The 18082-nt window shown below is 52.2% G+C and overlaps 1 protein-coding gene across 1 annotated transcript; it reads left to right on the top strand.

Moving 5' to 3' along the window:
• Positions 1-766: 766 nt before the first annotated feature.
• Positions 767-1957, top strand: ARC (activity regulated cytoskeleton associated protein; the record flags this gene model as incomplete). The annotated part of the gene is made up of 1 exon (XM_080939626.1): positions 767-1957. One exon carries the CDS (start codon positions 767-769, stop codon positions 1955-1957), a length of 1191 nt encoding a protein of 396 aa, XP_080795752.1.
• Positions 1958-18082: the final 16125 nt, after the last annotated feature.

Here is an 18082-nt window from a genome sequence, read left to right as displayed (position 1 = left end):
CAGAAAGTAGGTGTGTGTGTGTGTGTGTGTGTGTGTGTGTGTGTGTGTGTGTCCACTAACCACTGAAGATAGAAGGGTCTGGAGTGAGATTCCTACCTACCAGGCACTTCTGAGGTTGCATACTGTGTGGTCAGGCTGGGCAAGGGTCAGGATGGGTGCATCAACAATTCAGAGGGGTAATGGGTAGTGTCCAGCTGCACCCTAAGAAAAAAGATTATGAGACCTTGAGGGCAAACAGCAGGTAACTACCTGCCTTAGCCGCATCCTCCCAGCCGGGGGACTAGGTAGAGGACAGTGTCTCTGTCCCCCCAAGATCCCTGCCAGTGGGAGGCGCGCAATAGGGCACATTAGTCACTCCCGGCTGTGAAGGGGCGGGTCCTTGAGAGCACCCGCAGGAAGGGAGCGAGTAGGCGCGGGGAAGGCGGGGCCTGAGGCAGGAGAGGGCGCGGGCGGGCTCTGGCGCGGAGCCTGGGCGCGGCCAATGGGAGCCAGTGCTCCGAGAGCTGCCGCCCACGGGCCCGGAGCAGCATAAATAGCCGCCGGTGGCGGCTTCGGTGCAGTGCTCCAGCAGCCGCAGTCTCTGGGCCTCTTCAGCTTCAGCGGCGGCAAGCCTGCCACACTCGCTCGGCTCCTCCGGCACCGCACCGCGCACCAGTCACTGCCAACTGCAGCTTCGCGCCCGCTGCAGCCGCCCGCTCTGATCCCTTCCGGCTTCTGCCTCAGAGGAGTTCTTAAGCCTGTCCCGAGCCGCAGCACCGGCGATCAGATGGAACTGGACCATATGACGACCGGCGGCCTCCACGCCTACCCTGCCCCGCGGGGTGGGCCGGCCGCCAAACCCAATGTGATCCTGCAGATTGGTAAGTGCCGAGCTGAGATGCTGGAGCACGTCCGGAGGACCCACCGGCATCTGTTGACCGAAGTGTCCAAGCAGGTGGAGCGAGAGCTGAAAGGGTTGCACAGGTCGGTGGGCAAGCTGGAGAACAACTTGGACGGCTATGTGCCCACCGGCGACTCACAGCGCTGGAAGAAGTCCATCAAGGCCTGTCTTTGCCGCTGCCAGGAGACCATCGCCAACTTGGAGCGCTGGGTCAAGCGTGAGATGCACGTGTGGAGGGAGGTCTTCTACCGTCTGGAGAGGTGGGCTGACCGCCTGGAGTCCATGGGTGGCAAATACCCAGTGGGCAGCGAGCCGGCCCGCCACACTGTCTCTGTAGGTGTGGGGGGTCCAGAGCCCTACTGCCAGGAAGCTGATGACTATGACTACACTGTTAGCCCCTATGCCATCACCCCTCCACCTGCCGCAGGAGAGCTGCCTGAACAGGAGTCAGTTGAGGCTCAGCAATACCAGTCTTGGGGGCCAGGTGAGGATGGGCAACCAAGCCCTGGTGTGGATACACAGATCTTCGAGGACCCACGGGAGTTCCTGAGCCACCTAGAAGAGTACCTGCGGCAGGTGGGTGGCACTGAAGAGTATTGGCTCTCCCAGATCCAGAACCACATGAATGGGCCAGCCAAGAAGTGGTGGGAGTTCAAGCAGGGTTCCGTGAAGAACTGGGTAGAGTTCAAGAAGGAGTTTCTGCAGTACAGTGAGGGTACGCTCTCCCGGGAAGCCATTCAGCGAGAGCTGGACCTGCCACAGAAGCAGGGTGAGCCACTTGACCAGTTCCTCTGGCGCAAGCGGGACCTGTACCAGACACTGTATGTGGACGCTGAGGAGGAGGAGATCATTCAGTATGTGGTGGGCACCCTGCAGCCCAAGCTCAAGCGCTTTCTGCGCCACCCACTCCCCAAGACCCTGGAGCAGCTCATCCAGAGGGGCATGGAAGTGCAAGATGGCCTGGAGCAGGCAGCTGAGCCTTCTGGCACCCCACTGCCCACAGAGGATGAGACTGAAGCACTCACACCGGCCCTTACCAGCGAGTCAGTAGCCAGTGACAGGACCCAGCCTGAATAGAGGGGCCAGCCCAGGGTCCCCAGCCTGCCTGCCACACCCAGCCTGTGGCTCTTGCCAACTAGGACTTGAGCTGGGGCTGACTCCCAAAGGGATGCCCTGTCCAGCTAGACATCTACTCACCCACTGGCCTGACTCACAACCGCCACACAACCATGATACAGGGACTGAACATCAAGAAGCCCCTCTCCCATAGGGCTCCCACCTGCCACCTACCCCTCACCTGTCCGCCCTGGTTCTGACCCCAGTCCCATTGGCCTCACCCTCTACACTCTTAGACCATCACAGAACACCTTTGGCTTCCTCATTCTGCCTTGGTGTCCAGGGCCCTTTGGGTAATCAGGAAACCAAGTGTCTGAAAGGCAACATAAACTAGGAACCAAACCCAAGGGGGCATCCCAGGGCAGATGCTAAAGCAGAATCAGAGATGCCAGGGGAACCTCTACTTCCGGGGATGCAGCCCGCTCCTACAGACGCAGCAGAACCAGCTGGTACCCTAGCTGTCTCCCAGAGCAACTGGCCAGTCTTGGGCAGCAGAGCTCCCCTTCCCGGAGCTGAAGCCACAAATGCAGCTGAAGCAGCAGACCTGACACGCTGGCACCTCCTGGCCCCCAGGTGAGCCCTGCTCCATGTATCTTAGCGTTGGGGGAGGCGGGTAGAACCAAGTCCACTTTCTAGGAACCCTTCAAGGCTTCCCTAGCAAACTAGTAAGGATGGAGTGTGGCATCAGGGTGGGTGCCATTGTAGTGGGCTCTGGTACTTCATGGTCCAAGGAGGGGGCTGAGGTGGGGGCGGTACTGAGGGAATTTGCTAAGCTAGCTCACCGGGGACCCTGTGATTTCTCACCCCAGCAGTGATTCATACCAGTGAAGAAAAGCAGTGCTCAGATCCGTGACTCAGCCGTGGCAGGCGGAGGGTCCCAGAGGGACTGAGTCCTCACACCCAGCTGAGGCAGCAGCTGGAGCCTTCAGAGCCAGGAGAATGACACCAGGTAAGAGAGTCTTGCCTCCTGTCCTGACCAAGCCCCAGATCCCAGCCACTCTCCAGATTTCTGGGGTGGGGGTGGGAGTATCTGAGAAGTCCTGACAGTCCCAGGGGCACCAGGTGTCCCTCTTAGATCTGGTGGTGAGCAGTTCTCTAACCACTTGCTGTTTCCTGTCTTCTTCAGGTCTCCCGCTGCTGACAAGCCTTCCCCGCCATGCCTGGAACGGGCCCTACCACAGCACCAGCGCCATCCCCTCCTCTCTTGAAGCTGCCTACACAGAGGTCCCAAGATACTTTCAAGGCAGAGAAAACGAGATCACAGAGAGGAGGTGCCTGGCAGAGGGCAGCCCCCAGCTCAGCCAGAGAGCTGAAGGTGACGAAGACAAGCCAGCGTGAAACCACGGGTCTGCCGTGATGCCCGCCCCGCTGGCCGCTCACTGGCTGCCTGCCACGAGCCACTGCAGCTTGAGCAGGGTCTGTACCCTTGGCCCTCTTAGTACAGAGCCCAGCTCGCTGCTTGGCCTTTGGCCCCCGCCAGAACCCTGCAGGAGCCTTAAGGCTTTGGCTCTAGCCCAGCCTGACCTTACCTGCTGTGCCCTGCCTGCTGGTCAAGCCCAGGAGACCTCAGGCCTTTGCTCCTGAGCTGTTCCAGGCACTTCACTGACCTGCCCGGTGATTGCCCAGCTGAAACCTCATATTGCCCCAGCACCAACCACCTTGTGCTGCTAGCTGCTTGTGTCTGCAGTCTGAGTAGGCCTTGTTGGGTTTCCTCCATCTGCCTGGTCCATTGGTGTTCTGAGACCAGTTCCACTGATGTTCTGACAGATCCTCCACCCTGTGCCCCTGCCAGCCCCCACAGTTTTATTTTTGCATATAAGCCATGACCCATATTCATTTGGCTGGCACAGGGCGTAGGAAGGCCCTGGGGACCAGGGAGACCCTGGAGATCTCAAGAGAGTGTGGCTATACCCTATTTTCACCAAGCCTTGAATATCTAGCCAGGCCATTTGCCCATACCATGTTACCTCAAAGACAGACATATATATATAAATATATGATTTTATTAATAAAACCATGAAACTTACTGGAGTATGTGCCATTTCTCTAGGGTGTGGGGTGGGCTGAAGGAGGACCTCGAGAGGCTGCTCACCCGAGAGTGATTGCTCTAGGAGGTACCAGAATACTGCCTGTGGACCCCAGAACAACTTCTAAGTCTGGAATCCTCGGCCTTAAAGGCCTCCAGGACCCCCAAAGGCTAACTCCATGGCCTCTGGGCCTGGACAGGCCCTTGAACCCCCATGCTGGGGTGCAAGGTGTGCCGCAAGGAGTTTCTTCTGCAGAACTGGGCTCATCCGGCCTGCCCAGCCTGGAAACTGAAGACAGGGTCAACATCCTATCTAAAGGATGGTACACGCATCTTTCTGGCCTTCAGTTTTCTTACCTACAATGTGACAAACCATCTCTTCACTGTATCCAGCCCTGGGTTCAAGAATCTGGAAGTAACCTGTTCAAGGGTAGCTCTGTGTGCAATGCCAGGTCACTGAGAGGAAGGAGAGGTGAACTGCAAGGGGTACACACCCCTTATCAGCCAGCCCTCAGTAGGGCCAGCAGGAGACAGAGAATGGTGTAAAGGGGCTATTTGATTGCTAGGCCTCACCATCCTAGTCTAATGAAGTCTATGGGAGAGTACTTCTTACAGAGCCTGGAAGACTGCTTTGCTCTTCACATGACCCCTTTACACACAAACACACACACTGGAGCCCAATTCTGAACTTTCACTTCACCTTTAAAGCATCCTAGAATTAGGGTAAGTTTGAATGGTCCGGTGGCCCAATAGTGCCATAGTCATCTGCAGATGCCCACTGCCCCCTCTGCTGGGGTTCTGTTTCCTGGAGCCCTGGGCAAGTCAGCGGGGCTAGCCAGGAATGGCATCGGCCAGGCTCAGCCCAGCCTGGAAAGAGCTGCACCTGCTGGTGCCTGGAAGCCACACAGCGCTTGCCCAGGGGAGGATCTTTCAGACCCGGAGCAGAGACCTGGGAGGCAGGTTACAGATGGAAAGGAGGGAGCCACCTGCTGCCAGGAAGTGTCGTCACCCTCTGCAGGGCCAGCAGGAGCCACAAGCGCCAGGGAAGATGAAAAGCTGCCTCTGCCCTTTCTCTCCTCTGTTTCTTTTGCGAACTGAAAGGCTGACAAGAGGGAGGGAAAGTGGCAGAGGCAGAGGCGGGCGCCACTGCAGAGAAAGGCCGCTTTCTCTTGCTCCCACACTATTGTGCTCAGAAACCTGGGACCAGACACGGTTTTCCTTTTAATAAGTCATCCCCGTGATTGACAGGCTTTCTGAACACCAGCGATTTGAGACATGCTTCTGTGTTTCTGTACCCAAGGAAACAGGCAAAAGTCCCCACATGGGGTGCAGCAAGAGGTGCAAGGGCCCAGCCCACTCTCAATCACTGATTCCCCCAACCCCCATTCCCACCGTGTGCTTCACCAGCTCCTGCTATACCTACACATTGGGTATTACGGATTGCTCCGTCCTCTTACAGTAGGGCAGGGGAACTGAGGGAGAGGGCTGTGCTTCAGAAGGTTTGGAGCTGAGCTGGGGCAGGGACAGGGCCTCCAAGATGTCCCTTGGGCTCTGCCTGGGCATCTAGTTCAGACAGGACTCTGGTCACATCCCAAGGTCATGACATTTCTCTGATATCAATCAAGTCTGCCTCACTTCATGATGGGACAAAAGACAGCTTTAGTGAGACACAGCTGTGACAAGACTCAGAGAGGAGCAGAGAGGAAGTCATGGGGCCTCTGCCTTCTGTAGATGTTGTGGAGTGTGGGAGAGATGAAGAACTCCTTTGCAAATGGGCGAGGAAGGTCAAAGAGGCATGCCCAGGGCAGGAAGAGAATGAGCCCAGCCTTCCTAGATTCAGGACTGAGTCCCAGGTAGGGAGGAGTCAGGAAGACATCCCAAAAGTGGCAAGACACATCGGTCCCTGTCCAACCTAGTCCTGGCTCTCTGCCCTGCTGTGCCTCTCTCCATGGACCTACATTCTACCCTTGAGGTACAGATCACATTTAAGGATCAGTTTTGGTGGCCTGGTACAGTCCCCACTTCCCCTTTTCAAGGACACACTGAGTCTTAGGATTCCTTTCTGTGGGTACAGTGGGGTTTGATATTAGTACAAGATGGGTGGCCACATAGTTATATGAGTGGATGCCCTAGGGGTGCAGTGAGAAGGATGGGAGAGGAGGGTCAAGTCGTCTGAGTGGAAGAGGGAGGAGGAGTGGAAAGTGCTAGGCCTCCAGGCTGACCATTTGTCTGGGGCCAACAGCTTTCCTTCTGTCTCTACTCTGCTGGAGCCTCTCAGTCTACCCTACCAGGGCACAGCAAGCGTTCCTTTCCTCGGAATGAGCCCGGGGCAGAAAGTACCACGAGGCTCCAAGGGGAAAGGATAGTTGGTGTGGTTCATTCAATAAGGCTGAGGGAACCCAGGACAGCGAAGGTGACTCAGGGGCAGGGACAGTGAAGAGAAGCAGAGGCTACAAAGACACAGACAACCCCACTTCAGACTGTCTATGTGCCCTTCAAGCAAGGCCAAGGGGACTCTCAGAGACCAGTCCCCAGGGCTGGACATAATGGACTTCCATAAGCCAGTGGAGGAGGATTAGCAACTGGGTTATTGTGAGCAGCCATCCACAGGCCTCAGGAAACCCACTATTCCACTGGGGATGAAGAGGCTCCCTCTCCAGTCACCTGGGCACTCAGGATGATCTGTACATGTTTCTACAGTCAATAGAGTAGGTTACTATGTCACTCCATCCCCCGCCCCACCCAACACACAAAGTGTGCTGTATTTCTCCCCTTGAGTTCCGACAGTCATATTTACTTCCCAGCTTAGGCAAGTTCTATTTGCCCTGGGCTTGGAAGGTGAATAAAAAAAAATTGTGAAAAATTGGCCAGTACTAGCCTGGACTTGTCTGTCCATATGACTTTCCTTTGTCACTATTTCCCCTTCCCCCTCCCATGGGGAACTAAGGCTAGATTCCCTGACACAGGGTGAGATCGGCAGAGCCACAGAGACCAGGAAGAATATCCAAAAACCTCCCGTCACTGCCCTGGCCTGTGGCTGGGTTCCAGAGCAGGGCCACAGGCTTTTGGAGCCTGCCTGGGAGGACCTGTTAAAAACCAGCTTGCCTCTGCCTACCACCATTAGGTCTTGGGGAGTGTCATAGCCAGTGGCCAAAGGTTTCCTTCTGCTCAAGGAGTTAATTCCAATGTGCCCTCTGTGTCAGGACTGTCCCCAGGGGTCAAGGCTTTGTCTTCTTGTTATATGGATTTCTCCCTATAGATGGTCCTGTCCTGGGTTTTGATTTCCAAAACCTGGGACAGCCCAAGTCAGGAAGCATTAAATCTGGACTGGCACCATTCCTCTCCCAGGCCAGCATCTTCCCACACAGAATATCTCCTGTCCTTTCATTATGGAGACATACCTTTCTCAAGGGCAAGGTGCTTCTTGCCACTGCCCACGTGGTGATCCAGTACCCACCTGTCCCTTCAGTGAGTACATGTGTGGGAACTTGCTGCAGTCACCCCACTAGGGGCTCCTCCCTCTGCTCCATATGTCCACATGAGGTTGGGGTAGGGCTTGAGGCAGTGTGGCCAGCTATAGTCCTGCTTCTGATGACAGGTCTAAGACACATTCAGAGTTACAAGCTTCTTGTTCCCTGCTACTGAACCCTCATCGTCTGGCCCCACCTCCAGAGCTTCCCAGTGTGTGCCCTTTTGTAAACTTGACTTTCTTCTTGTGTGGGACAGAGCAAGAGGCAGGGGCTGAGTTTGTAGTGAATCTGCAGAGGGTCATGAAACTGTTCAGAGGGGCCAAAGACAGGGCTCTACTTGGGGTAATCTGCCTCTTGTTCCCACTGACCATAGACTACCTATGGACCTTGTCATGACTCCCAGCTATTTTCTATCACTCACAGGTCACACACTGACCTCTCATTCCCATAGGGGGAGATGAGGATTCTCAGCTGCCTCCTTTCTTCCGGTGTGTCTCCATCTCCTCCTGAGGGGCTCTCCCACGCCTGTCAGAGCTCCCAGAATATGCCATAGTTTTGAAGGCACTGGGTGGCATATATTAGCCCATTTCCTCTGGGAAGGAGGCCAGGCACCCACTTGAGTATGGGGGCCTCTGTGTGGAGGAATCAGATGTAGGACAGGATCCACTGTCCTGAAGCTCCCATTTCTCTATGGAGTGACTCTCAGAGCTGAAATGTCTCCTCCTGATGTGGGTGGGGAAACTGAGGCCAAAGAGAGAGAAGGAGTCAACAGGCGAACTGCAGAGCATCCTCCTGTCGGTCCTTCCTCAGGCCCTACCTCAAAGGTCTTGTCCTTCCTGCCCATTATCAGTCTAAACCAACTGCCTTCTGGGCCTACTCCAGACTGACCCTGCTTAGACCACTACAGGAAACCAAGCCACCCCAGAGACTTTGATAGGGAGAACCTGGCCTGAGGGTAGGAAGAGGAATCATGACCATTCTAGAACCTGGCTGGCCTACACCATCATGGGCATCTCCAGAGCAGTGCTTGCTCTTGCCAAGCTCCCAGCTTGCGAGAGCTCCAGAGTCTGCTTCCGAGGCCTCCCCACTCTGCCGTTTGCTCCGAGTCACAGATGTCCTGGGGAGTTCTGTCTCTGAAAGCTGCTTGGGTGACAGCAGTGGCCTCAGACCGCATCTCACTCAAGATACTCTGTTCATGAGACAAGGCTTAGTTAGACTTGAGTGTCTCCATTTCAAGGGCTGGCACCACATCTTGCTGACACAGTAAACAGCCTCCATCTGCCGGCAGGTTAAGAAACACGAACTGAGCAATTGTTTGTGCCCCCAAAGGATTGCACCTGTGCAGGTGGTGCAAGCTCTTTTCTGAAACATGGTACATGAAGTCAGCAATCACAGATGATGAAATCTCCTCACCTTGGACTATGAAGGACCCCAGGACTAAGACCCGACAGGCAGCCTCACCTCTAACCAGAAAAATTCCTGTTTTCCAGGAGTCTCTCTGAGTGTGGTCAACAGTCTATCACTGCCCCGACCTGCAGGACAGGGACCCGGAACCACCTAGGAGAGAATGAGGAGGGTAGGGCAGACCCAAGAGAGAATGACAACAAGACAGGACGTCTGATCAAGCTGCCAACTTTAATCTTATTTCATGCCAGTATTATAGGGGGTGAGTAGGAAATAGGGAGGGGTGGTTTGGGGGAACTTTGGTTTGCAGGTGCAAGACGTTCGTTCTGAGAAGAGGTCAGGTGCAGACAGAGGTTGCCAGGTTACATGTTCCCAAGAAGGGTCTCAGTATATTCTATTTTCACTTGTGGTTTGTCCAGCTTTGCTGCTGTGTAAGCGATCTTAGAAGCTGTAATTTTTTATCTCTGCTGAAGCAGCTTGTGGAACGTGGCCTATGGAAAGGACAGTTCCCAACATATTACCTGTGTGATACTGCCTCTGCCAACCTCTGCGACTGCTGTCCTTACAGTCTGTAGATGCCAAACCCGTCGCCCCCAAGACCTGGTGACCACTGTTGTCTAATTATCCTGATTACTCTCAGCAGAGGACTGCAGCCCCACCCTGTTCTATCACAGTGTTAGGTTCATTGCTCTGAGCTTGAACTTGCCCTTTTTTCTGGGCCAGGCCCAGACTACCATCTGCTCTACACTGTAGCAAATGGAGAGCTGTACCAGACCACTCAGACATAACACTGTCCTCTAGGCAAGAAAAGATATTTCAGCATGAACGTCCGTCACGAATGTCCATCAGTCAGCCTCACAGAATGTCTGTCAGTCTGCCTCTGAGGCCCAAGAGACACAAGGAGTCAGCAGGCAACCACACAGCCTCCCTGAGTCTGTCTTTCCTCAGCTTGTCCACCATGCCTCTAGGTGACCTCCCTTTCTCCAGGATCCAGACAACAGAGAGACTTGGACAAAGGACTGGGGACCAGTCTGGTTCCCACCATCACACATTTCCAGTGTCCCTCTGTGTCACTTCCTCCTCCCTCCTCTGTCTCCTGTTTCCTTGTTTATTCCCTGTGTATCTCCATCTCTTATCTTCCCGTCTCTCTCTGCCTGTCTCCATTTCTGATTCCTTGTCTGGCTCCCCATGTCTTTGTCTCCCTTGTCATCCTGCTACTCCTTGTCTCTGCTTCTGTTTCTGTCTCGTTTGTGTCCGTTCTTGCCTCTTTCTCCCGTGGTGTTTCTTTCCCTGGCTCTGTCTTTCCTTGTTTGTCTCCCTTCACTTCCATCTCTCTACCTTCTTTTCCTAACTCCTCCCCAGCCTCCTAGGTCCTCTGCCCCCACATAGGTTTGGTAGACACTACCCTCATCCCACAAGGGTGCCATCACATCCCACCCCCTTAATCCTGCCTGGTTCTCACCAATTGCTTTGCGGTCATCTGTCTGCCCAGGGTCTCACCAATAGTGTGCCTTTACTTTGACTGTCCTCTTTCCAGAGGCACAGCCCCAGGAAGGCAGGGGCAGGTGGCAGTTGAATATGTCCTTCCAGTGGCTGGTCCTGTATCCTTCTCCAAGCCCATGTTGAGCCCTAGCCCTGTGCCAAATGTGTTAGGACCCCAGTGGGCTGTGTAAGTGACAAAGGAGGGTAAGTTTTGCCTGGCAGCTATTGCCTAAAGACAATAGCCACCGGAGGAGGATATGACCTCCCATCCTCAAAGGTGTGTGTCTCTGCTAGGATGATGCCAGATGGGGCCTGTGGAGAATCTGTGTCTATAAACTCCAGCACACCCCCTGGAGCCCGGCCCTCACACCTCTCCACAGGCACCTGCTACCCCACAAGGTTTCTGGGCTGCACCATGGACATCCCTTCTGTCTTGGCATTTGTCTGTTGTTCCCTGAGGACAGAACCTTCTGTGCATCAGCCCCAAGACCACTACCCTCCCTGTCCAACAGCCCCCAGAAGTGGAGTGGGCCACAGGTGAACCTCCCTACAGAACACAGAGCCCACGCTCCGGCTTAAGGCAGCCTGGTGTTTTTTCTGCCAGGAGCACAGCGGTAAAGAAGGCTATTTTTAGTCACTGTTAGCCCCTGTAATTATCTTGTCAGCTTGGTTCTGGCACCTGGTCCAGTCCCTCTGGAAAGTGCCAGTTGTCTCTTAACGTTCAGGGTGACTGGGGACTAGGGGATGGTGCCCTTGTAAGCCAGAGTCGGGGACAGTCACAGTGGTCAAGAGCCTTTTCCATTTTTATCTTTTTCCTCCTCCTAGAGGATCCATTCTGTCCCCTCCACATTGCCCTCACTTGACATAGGCCAGCAGAGCCTCCCAAGAGGTTTTGACACCTCCTAGCAAGGATGTTGGAGGCTTTGGAAGGTGGTTGGTCCCCATTATTTCATTTTATAGCCATGAAAATAGATTTGGCCTCTAGGAGCCAAACACTGATTCTGGAGTGGAACAAGAGGCTTGTGGTTCACCCAGACCTATGCATGTTTTGGAGTCCCACCCATGGTAAGAAGCCTGGTGGCTCTCATTACACCCAGGACCTGTGAGGCAGCCTCACTGGGATTTACTCTCTCTAGACCCCTTGCCGCACAGGGCTTCCCTATAAGAGCAGATGGGGTGTGGGCTGGGGATTCTGTGTCTCCCTTGGGCTGCCTGTAGGCATGTGTGGGAGGAGGACCTAGGATGAAGCTAGGTTTCTAGTTACAGAAGGGAAGTGATTCGCATGAAACCAGCTCTTACCTGTGCCTCTAGTTTCTGCTCAGGGCCACAAGACCACCCCTCATGTCTGCCTCATGTGAGGTTGTTGGGCCATAGTCTCTCTTGCTTATTGTCCCTTCTGAGAGGCAGTTGGAATGATTTTTCCACTGGTACCTGAGATCTAGGGCTGGGATGCTGGCAGCTATGCTCAGAAATACCTTGCTTTACTAACCTTTCCCAAGTCCTCTATCCAATCCTGTATTCTCTACAAATTTGGTGTGGGTTCCTTCCTCCAGAAGGCCTTTCTGAAGCCCAGGCAAGCCCTCATTGTCAGAGCCTGAAGCAAAATTATGACCCTAGCCTACCTTTGCATTGAGGGCCAGATAAATGAACCAAACCCATGGTCATGGTCACCTATGGTACGTGACTTTGCCATTGAGACCTCTACCCTTCTTCTACTTGGCAAGGTCCCTGGTCCACCCCTGTGGTGGGCAGATGGGACTCTGAATGTCATCACCTTCTTGTCAGATCACCCATATGGGACAAGCAGCCTGATCGATCTGGAGATGAAGGGGAGCCTAGTATCCTCACAAGGTGCTGGAGTGCCAGAGGAAGGCAGAACAACATCAGATTGATTCCAGCAAGGACGCACTGCTGTGGCTGCCTTCAAAGACCAGAGACCTGCCAAGACCCCTGAGATGTGGTAGCCATAGAGCCTGCCGAAGGCTATCTACAGAACATTCTAGAGAATAGCTGTGGCTCCCAGGGATGAGCTCTGGTCCATAGAACTGTGAGACCAATAATATTTTGCCTCAGCCTCAGTAGAGCAGAGCAGACCCTTCCTCCTCTTCACTGTGGCCACAAAGCCCCTCAGTGTCCTTACCTGTCCACAAGGTCACGGCGGTATCAGCTCCTGTGGCTGCTGCTGTTGGGCTGACACACAAGTCAGAGGAGGCTTCATACATGTGGACAGAGCTCCGTGGACTGCCTTGGGGAGATGTTAGCTAGTGCTGACTGTGGCTGCTCTGGAACACACTGGACAGCAAGGGACGTCACCTGTGTCCTATTTAGAGTGAGCCCCAGGACACAGTGGGGTGACAGAGACTGGACACATGCCCTGGATCTGGGGCCTGGGTCTGCAAGAGCAGCACATGAGTCTGCCATATAGGAAGGAGACAGGACGGAGCTGCTTCTCAGACCGCAGCCTTAGTGATAGGAGCTGATCTCTTGGCTGCTCCCAGATGCTCAGTTTTGAAGCTGTTGCTCTTTATTTACCTTCTGTGTTTCCACCTCTGCCCCTCCCCCATCCTCTAAGGCATTGCTATGGGAACCAAGCTAGTGAAACCACAGTATCCCTGTTGCATAGGCTTCAGACCTCAGCAGGTGTGTGTGTCTGCGTGAGTGTGGGAGGGGTCATTTATACATAGAAGCTGTGGGTTTAAGGAAGGTCTCTGAGAGATCTGTGATTGGAATCATAGGGGGAGGGGAGAGATTAGAAATCTCTTTTTGTCACATCTGTATGCATCATCCCTAGCCAGGATACAAGACCTCACCGTCCCTCACGGTTCCCTTCCCTCCCTCTCAGACATTCCTCCTCACCATCATGGGTCCTGGTCACAGACACCTCAGCTCCTGCACTCTCTGCCCTTCGACTGCCCTTGAAGTCAGCAATTGACCTGCAAAGCCATGGGAGGTGCACGTGACCTGACTTGGGACACAGGGGTAACTCCTGTGACTCCCTTCCTCCTGCTTTGTGTTCCCCATCTCACAATCTTTGCTCTTGCCCCCTCTCCTCTCTCCTCCAGTCTGTGGCCGCCTGCAGGTGAGTGTAGGGGACCTGGACAGTCAGCACTCTGTGTATGCCTGGAGCAGTTCTGCTAACAGCAGCCCACGCTTGTCACTGCTTCTGCCCACAGGGAGCTGGGAAGCTCCATGCCTGGAGTCCCAAAGAGCTGTGTAGGCTGAAGGAGAGCCTCAGGGCTGGGCTTTAAGGCTGCAATCTTTCTTTCTCTGCCTCCCCCAGCTTGGCCAGAGAAAAGGCTCTAGGGACCACAAACTGGAGGAAGCTTTCTTCTACTTGGAATCCTGAGCTTCACCAAACCCGGTTCCTAGGGCCAAGCTCAACCTCCTCCTCAGACAAGAGCCCCAGGGCAGGTAGGTTAGCAGATAACCCAGACAGTTCCTCTCTTCTCTGCTCTCACTGGCCACGAGACTCTTCTAGTCAATTTCAGAAATACATCATATGCGGGGAGATATTTTGGATATATTAGGGTAAAATATGTAAAATTAATTTCACTATCCTCATCCCCCGCCCCAACAGAAAATGTCTTGGTGGTTGGTGACTTGTGACTCTGTCCACGGTGCGTACACACATCCTCATCCAGAAACCCAGCTGGGGGCCATAAAGGGGGAGCTTTCCTGCCCAATACAATGGTTCAGGCTAACATGGGTGAACCTCAGTGGATGAGGCCCAGGCTATTCCTCTAGACTCCCTGGGGTTCTGGTGTACTGAGTGGCTCCAGTCGGATGGAGTATTCCACAGGCTCTTATCATGAACCTCTTCTGCCAGAAATATAGATGGGACTCATTTATATTGGCCAACAAAGTAGAATTTATTGAATAACAGTAAATTTACAAGATACGATTGTTTCGTTGACTGTAATTTTCCAAGTAGTCCTGATTTCCTTTGATGGCTGGTGGAGGCAAATAGGTTCTTTTATTCTCATTATTAACTCTCAGGTCACACATCAGATTGTGAAACACATGCACACGCACACATGCTACAGAATGGTAAGCTTTTATAAAGCCTTGTAGCAATGTCTAAGGAGTTTAGGTATGCCTTGCTGGAGGCAGAGGAAAGGAGCTGACGGAGGTGAAGTTGTTAATCCCAAAGATGGGAGGAGAAAGACCACCAACCCAAATGTCATAAGCAAATAAAGCAAGCAAATAATTAATTCAAACAAAGCTTTAAAATTTATGTGCACGGGCTGCCAAGGCAGGGTTTGAGAGGTCAGCCTTGGATGTGATTCAGAAGACAAGGTTTTTATAGGTTTCCAAACAGGGGATTTGGAGGGCAAAACTGGTCTGGGGTTACAACCTCCCGAAACAAAACACGACTGCAAGGTTGTCATAACAGGTTGTCAAAACAAGGCAGCCTTAACAACCCTTTTGAAACAAAGATATGGCTGCAAGATGGATGCTAGGTTTTGAAACAGAGACATGACTGTATTTCCTGCAACAAGAAGCACAGAACCATTGGCATAAGGTTACAGGTGCAGTAGAGCCTGACCCTGGAGAAACAGGTTTTAATCATAAACAGGAATGAACCTTAAAAGATGGCTTTTAAGCCTAAGATAACAGTTCTTCACAGTCTTTCTAGTGGGTTAGGAAAGATGTTAAAAATCCAGTTGGAGAGCTACTGAGAACTCAGAGCCAAGTGGCGGGGGCAGGCCCAGCAGAGCTTCAGAGGTTCAGGGCTATAGACATGAGGAGCAAGGCGCAGGGTGAGGTCTGGGTGGGTGGACGGTAAGTGGAGAGGTATTGTCAACCAGTGAGCTGATCTACAGTCCTGGTGACAGCCGGGAGTTCTCTACCTTGTTGGTCTCCAGAGGCACACACTCAATGGTCAGGTGACAATTTGGTGATGGCCATTATCACCACATTATTAGTTACTCTCCTTCCAGGATTTGAAGACCTCAAGGTTTGTATACCTGACTGAAATCTACAACAGGATTCAGGGATGATCATGATCATCTGGTATTCCAAGCAACCTCACAAAAGGAGGGGGCACTTCCTCCATCATAATTAAAGTCTTCCTCCTTTATTTTATCTTATTTTATTTTCTTGGAGACTAGGAAGAGTAAGGGAATAATCTTTGTGATTAAAAACTCTGACCTCATACAGATAAATAGATTTAAACCAGGCACAAGGTCACACCACCACTCCTAAGCTAAGTCATTGCTTGTCATCATTAAGGGAAAGGTCACCTACCCACCCAAAAAATGCTTGGTCCAACTTAACATTTGGGTGACTTTTTTATGGAAGCCTGGGTGGGAAAGATCCATGAGAGATGTATATCCTTTAGCTGAACATTTTCTTGGGCCCTGTCCAGACCCTGAATGTCCCATTTCCTCAGTGTATTCATTAGGCCAACACCAGCTTTACCAACCTTACTCCTTTTCAATAGCAAAGGAATTAAGGTTTGAGGCACACATCATCCTTAGTGTAGCTGATTGTGTTCTGTCATCTATTCACCGGATTTGCCAGGGACCCATTATGTCTGATGGTCCCTGGGAATAAGGATGTTTGTCTAGTTTGCTTTCTTCTTTTTCTCCTCGTCCTCTATTCTTTTTTTTTTTCTTCATTGGTTTTTTGAGACAGCATCTTGTGTGTAACCTTGGCTGTCCTGGAGCTCACACAGTAGACTAGCCTGGCCTCAAGCTCAGAGATCCACCAGCTTCTGTTTCCCTAGTGCTGTGATTAAAGGCATGTTCTACCACTTCCCACTTGGCAATGTTTTATGATCATAAGTTTTATCATCCTTATTAACTTTTTAAAGCATAAAATATAAATATTAAACATTAACCAATAAAACGTGTTTCGTGCTGAATGCTGGTAAGCAGACAGAAGACAACTGACAAAAGTTACTTGGTTACTTAGTATGCACAAAGAATTCCAGCAGAGAAGCTGTGTCAGCAAAGACTGCACTTGGGACTAAAGAGAAGGCCCAGTGGTTAAGAGCACTGGCTGCTCTTCCAGAGGATCAGAGTTTCTCTGTGTAGTCATGGCTGTCTTAGCTGGCCTCAAACTCAGACCTTCTTCTTGCCTCTGCCTCTCAAGTGCTGGAATTTATGGTGTGCACCACCAGGCTTGGTCTGGCTTGCTTTTTACTGCTATGATAAACACCATGACAAAAAACAGCTTGGGAGAGGAAGGGACTTGTTTTACCTTCACAGCTTAACAGTTTCCATCAGCACAGGAAGTCAAATCAGGAACCCAAAGACAAGAACACACAGGCCACGGATAAAGGCCTCTTACAGGCTTTTTCCAGTGGCTTAGTTCATTTTTTTTAAACACAGCTTAGGATCACGTGCCGAGAGACAGTTGGGCCCTCCCACATCAGTCAGCAATCAGGCCCCACAGATTTACCTATAGGTAAAAGACCCTCGTTGAGAGGACCTTTAGCTGAGGAGACCCCAGGACCCAAGAATCAGCCGAGACCACTGGATGCAAGTCGCAAGAGGGTTTTATTGGTCACAGACGTCCGTGGGTGACAGCCTATTCAGAAGACTGGCGCGCCGGACCAAGGGACAGTTTCTTTTTATAGGGTTTGGGGGGCAGAAGCAAAGTTCAGAAGCAGAAGCATAGTAACCGGGTTCTAATTGGCTAGTTTAAATGTGGCCAGGGAGTGAGCCCAAAAATATGTCTCTAAGGACACAACTCCTGGTACCAGCCGGGGTTACGGCTTCCGAGAATAGTTGTGTTGGGCTTATCTAAGTGTGGGAACTATGGCAGAAATATGGCTCCAAGGAAGCAACTCCTGGTACCAGTTGGGCTGCAGCTTCTGAGGATAATTGCTTTGGGCTTATCTAAGTGTGGGAACGGTGGCAGAAATATGGCTCCAAGGAAGCAACTCCTGGTACCAGTTGGGGGCTGCAGCTTATCTGAAAACTGGACTTATCTGAGTGTCTTCCTTTTTTTGTCTATTGTAAGCTGGCCGCCCACCGGTATCTTGCTTGGCCACCTGGGACCCTGACCTAGCCTGCCCCGTGTGTGCACAGCCTTACAGAAATGGCATTTATTGTTGCTAAGCAGGGGTCTTTCATAGGTTAATATAATGGTACTATTTCCTTCACCCAGGCTCCCTCTTCCCATACATCTTTAGATTGAGAGTTGCAATTAACCAGCATTGCATTTCTTTTCCCAAACCGACATTTCTTTTTCAGACAAAACCTTGCAAACTTAGGGACAGTCAGATTCTGCTGCTTCCCTGGGCCCTTTCTTGGAGCAATCCAATGGCAAATCTTTTGTTTTGAGGCATTGTGCTATCAGAGATATCTGAGGACCTATAGGGGACTAGGGAGACCCAGGCCCTGCAGGCAGGAGTATCCTGGGTAGAAAAAGAAGGAAAGCAGATAGAAGCAGAGCTACAGATAGCAATGGAAACCCTACTTCTTGGCTTGGCCTTTTCCTGCACTAGCTGTTCCCTGTTGTAGGTAGAGCAGCCACTCCAGATAGGTTTGCTCGGGAATGTGGGTGGGGAAAGGACAATCTCTATCCAGGACTTCTCTCTCTTTCCTCCTCCATCACTGCAAATGGGATAAAACTAATCCCAGGATTTGTTAGAAATTTCTACTGAGCTGCCTGGCAAGCACTAGATCCCCCAATTCGCAAGTAATGGAGTCTGTTGGTTTTGTTGTTCTTCTTTGTTTTGTTTTGCCAAGGAGC

The sequence above is a fragment of the Micromys minutus genome, assembly GCF_963924665.1.
Source record: "Micromys minutus genome assembly, chromosome: 27".
In the NCBI taxonomy this organism is placed as follows: Eukaryota; Metazoa; Chordata; class Mammalia; order Rodentia; family Muridae; genus Micromys; species Micromys minutus.
Note: the sequence above shows the minus strand (reverse complement) of the source record. Positions and strands in the feature narration are given on the sequence as shown.